Source organism: Spinacia oleracea, chromosome 5, assembly GCF_020520425.1.
Source record: "Spinacia oleracea cultivar Varoflay chromosome 5, BTI_SOV_V1, whole genome shotgun sequence".
Classification (NCBI taxonomy): Eukaryota; Viridiplantae; Streptophyta; class Magnoliopsida; order Caryophyllales; family Amaranthaceae; genus Spinacia; species Spinacia oleracea.
The window spans coordinates 12,294,707-12,298,827 of NC_079491.1; the positions used below are offsets into that span (position 1 = coordinate 12,294,707).

The 4,121-nt window shown below is 43.8% G+C and overlaps 1 protein-coding gene across 1 annotated transcript; it reads left to right on the forward strand.

Moving 5' to 3' along the window:
* The first annotated feature begins 2,762 nt into the window (after positions 1 to 2,762).
* Positions 2,763 to 3,848, forward strand: LOC110789858 (uncharacterized). The gene has a single exon (XM_021994553.1). The coding sequence runs from the start codon at positions 2,763 to 2,765 to the stop codon at positions 3,846 to 3,848; it is 1,086 nt and encodes a 361-aa protein (XP_021850245.1).
* The last annotated feature ends 273 nt before the right edge of the window (positions 3,849 to 4,121 follow it).

Below are 4,121 nucleotides of genomic sequence, written 5' to 3' on the forward strand. Positions count from 1 at the left end.
ATAATGAGTTTGTGAGTGTTGGAACTTGTAATGCAAGTTCCTGCACGAACGAAATCTCATGTATTTATTTCACGTTTATGAAAAGGTTTTCAGTAAAATATTTTTGCATAAGAAAATAAATAAAAAGTGAGTTTTGGAAAAATATCTCCTGGATTATGTTTTGATAAAACGTTGCTTTTTCTCCAAGTATTTATTTTCTTTTTATTTCCTATTTTTACTCTAACTGTTTTACTGTAAACGTGGTATAAGTTGTGCCCAAGACTTTGACTGCTAGCTTTCTCCCCAAGTTTCTCCCCAACTAACTGATCATGGGTAAGTGCCTAGAAGTTAGGAAACTTACTGTTAGTGGAGGAATTAGTGGGATTATGGTTAAGTCTTGTACACGCTATAAATAGAGGCTTATATCTTCATTCCAAAGTGTCTGACTTGTGTCATTCCATAAGGGTTGGCTGTGGAATAATGTTATAGAAAAATATGTTTTTCATTCCACATTTTTGAGTCAGTTCCTACGAGTTCCAAGTTCCTACGAGTGACATGTTCCCCATTGGTTTTTCACGTGCTACATTCTAGAGGGATACTAATCAATTATCAATCATCAATATTTTGAGAGTTGGTCAAGGGTTGAGTGAACTCTTGTAATGGGGAATTGGTCAAGGGTTTGAGTGAATTCTTGTATCAAGATTTGGGCTGGAACTTGAGTGAGTTCCTGATGTGTATGGAGCAGGAACGTGAGTGAGTTCCTGATATGTATTTGGGTAGGCTTTGAGTGAAGTCTATGAGAGAGAAGCAGAGAGGCTTTGAGTGAAGTCTAAGAGTCAAGAGAGACTTCTAGGGAAGTCAGTGAGAGCGTAGTTGTTTGAGGGAACAACTATTGGGAACTTGAGTTCGTAGAGGAACTCAAGTAATGGCCAAGTTTCTTATAGGATTGTAACTGAGTTGTTGCCCTATAGTGAAAAGAGTTTGAGTTGAAATCCCTAGTGGGTCGAGGTTTTCTTTCCAGTTGGGCCCTGGAAAGTTTCCTCGTAAAATCTCTCTTGCATTGTTTCTCTACTTGCTTATGTTCTTTATAATTCCGCAAAAATTGGCTAGCAAGTTCCATATTACAATTCACCCCCCCCCCCTCTTGTAGTGTTCCATCCAAATAACAAACTTGGTTTGCTCTCCCATGTCCATCGACACCCTGCTTAGTATGATTGCGGCTGGATCAGAGGGCGAACTATTAGAGCACTTGCTTGAGCTTCTTGGATACAGGTCCAAGGAGGAACTCCGTGCGAAGCTTTCTAAAGTATTCACTCTTCTTTTTGGATCTAACGATGTGGGTGGACCGGAATTAGCATCCGCTAATGCCTTATGGTTCGATCAAAGGTGCACTTTAACCGACCCGTACCATCAGATGCTAAACAACTTTTACAAAGCTAAAGCTTGGCCTGCTGATTTTCTCAACCAGGTGATCTCACGCCCTATTCTTTTTGTTCAATTTCTGCTTTTTTTTTTCAATTTAGTATAACGATTTTAATATAAAAAGACATTGTATATTTAAATATTTAAATATTTAGATCGTATATTTTGATAATTTATTTACGAAAATACTTATTAATATGTTTTACTAGCCAATCATGGAGATTGACTGTGCGGAGCTCAGAATTCAGTATTGTACGGAGTAGAAGTAACCTAGCAGATCATCCATGTCACAGCAGACCATCGGACATCTGATAAGACAGATCAAGCAAAGCAACCGCAGGAAGTACCTATTGAAAGTACCACAAGTCCTCAAGAACCGCACAGACCCTCAGGTCTGCGGGGAAACGACCTGCTAGACGACAACATAGATACGTCGTTAAGTAAAAGGACAAACAACAAGTACATCACTAGCGTACACGCGGCAACATCTGAATAGGCCAAAGTACTGAATAGTACGCCTATAAATACTGTCGTCCCCATGCATTTGCGGACACGTTCAATACAAGTACAATTCTTAACCCTCTCTACTTTCTCTCTCTAGAGCATTATCTCACTTGCTGACTTAGGCATCGGAGGGGGTTTCCTCGGTTAAACCCCCGAGGTTAGCTTACGTGCGTTCTGTCTGACAGGGCAACATCACCAGGCAGGGCTCCCCCAGTTCCATACTCGGAACAAGTGGCGCTAGAAGGAGGGGACTTCCCAGACCTTGCTTCTAACAGACCTACCCTCTCACACAATGACTGAGTCAAGCGAACCGATAATCCAGCAGATAGAACCACCCACCTCAAAAAACAACCAGAGAACCACAAATGTACCCTTGTTCGGCATGCCTCAGAGTCTTGTTCCGCCAAGAGAGACACCACAACCCAGAGCTATGGCAACCCTTAGCCAGGGCCAGGGTATCCCAATTCCAACCAGTGCCTCACTAGCACGATTGGGGGCACAGTTCTCACCCGACCAGATGCGCACAGCAATAGAAGTCCTGACATTCCTTACTCAAACAACCCCACAAGCCCAGGTCATGAGAACAGCCCCAGAGGTTGAGGTTGAGCAGAGGAGAAAACGTCCCAGACCCCAACATAGTCCGAATGTTTGGAGGAGGAATCTGCAGCAAGACATAGAAGGGGCTGATAATCAAGAGTATGAAGCAGAGAGTATCACCAAGCAGAGCTCAACCCCGGGCAAGGACTGAACAAGCACCCAGTCATAGACACCACTCCGTGTCAGGGACGCCCAATCCCATCCGAGCAGTAGTTAAGCCTGATAATTCTCCCTTCTGCGATGAAATACTCTCTGAAAGAATGGAAAAGATAAAAATGCCCACCTGCAAATACTCCGGAAAGACAGACCCAACGAATCACCTCTCTGCCTTTGGGGGACACATGATGCTATATACCAACACAGACTCTATGTGGTGTAAGGTCTTTCCTTCCACTCTAGAGGGGATGGCACAGAGCTGGTTTGGTAAAATACCCAAAGGCACCATAACATCTTTCCGGCAGCTAGCTATCTTGTTTCGCACCCAATACGTGGCAAACATTGCCAGAGAAAGGATGACAGGGGAGCTGATGTCAGTCATCCAGGGGCCTCAGGAATCTCTGAGGGAATACATATCCAGATTCAATATGGAGGCGTCGAATATACCCAAGTTGCAGCAAGAGGTAGCAGTCCTGGCCATGATGACTGGTCTGCGGGATGGAGAGTTCAAGAGTTATATGGGCAGAAAATCATTCACAACCCTGACAGAGGTACTGGGAAAGGCAAATGAATTTATAAAGAGTGAAGAAATTGGCAGAGCAACTTCACGTCGATATGTGGCAAGTGAGAACAATTACGGTAGTCAGAGCAAGAAAGAGCCATACAAAAAAGAATACCCAGACAGAAGAGAAAACCCACAGCCAAGAAGAGACTGGCAGGGACCAGGCAGAGGCAAAGGTAACGAATTCAAAACTGAAAAAAGGGGGAAGTTTAATGAGTATACCCCCTTAGTGGCATCCAGAACTCAAATTTTTGCCATCAGCAAAGAAGACGAGAAGTGGCAGAGACCTCCCAAAATGTACAACAAGTACAGGGACCCAAAAAAGTATTGTGACTTTCACAGAGATCATGGCCACCTCACAGAAGAATGCACTCATTTGAAGGATAATATCGAAGATCTGATCCGGAGGGGATACTTGACTCAATTCAAAGCAAAAAGCTCGTATAGCAGGACCTATGAGAACAGAGATAATGATAATAGGTCCGACAATAAGAAGGCGGAACCCAAGCAAAGATATCCAGCAGACCAAAAGAGAATGGGCGACATTTTGGTCATAACAGGAGGGCCAGTTTACGCAGGAACCACTGTTAGCGGGGCCAAGGCCAGTGTGAGCGAATTCAAACACTAGGTTAATTACCATAATTCTGGCAGGTGGCCCGCCCCTCCAAAAATCCCGCAGTGCACTTTCACAGAGGAGGATTGTAAAGGCATAATATACCCCCATGACGACCCTATGGTACTAGCCCTGAACGTAGCAAACAGAAAAATCCACCGTATTCTGATAGACGGAGGTAGCTCTGCGAACATCTTGTTCTGGCCTGCTTTCCAAGAGTTGCAAATTGATGAGAAATACGTAAAGCCAGTCAACTACCCAGTAATCGGATTCACAGGAGCCACAGTG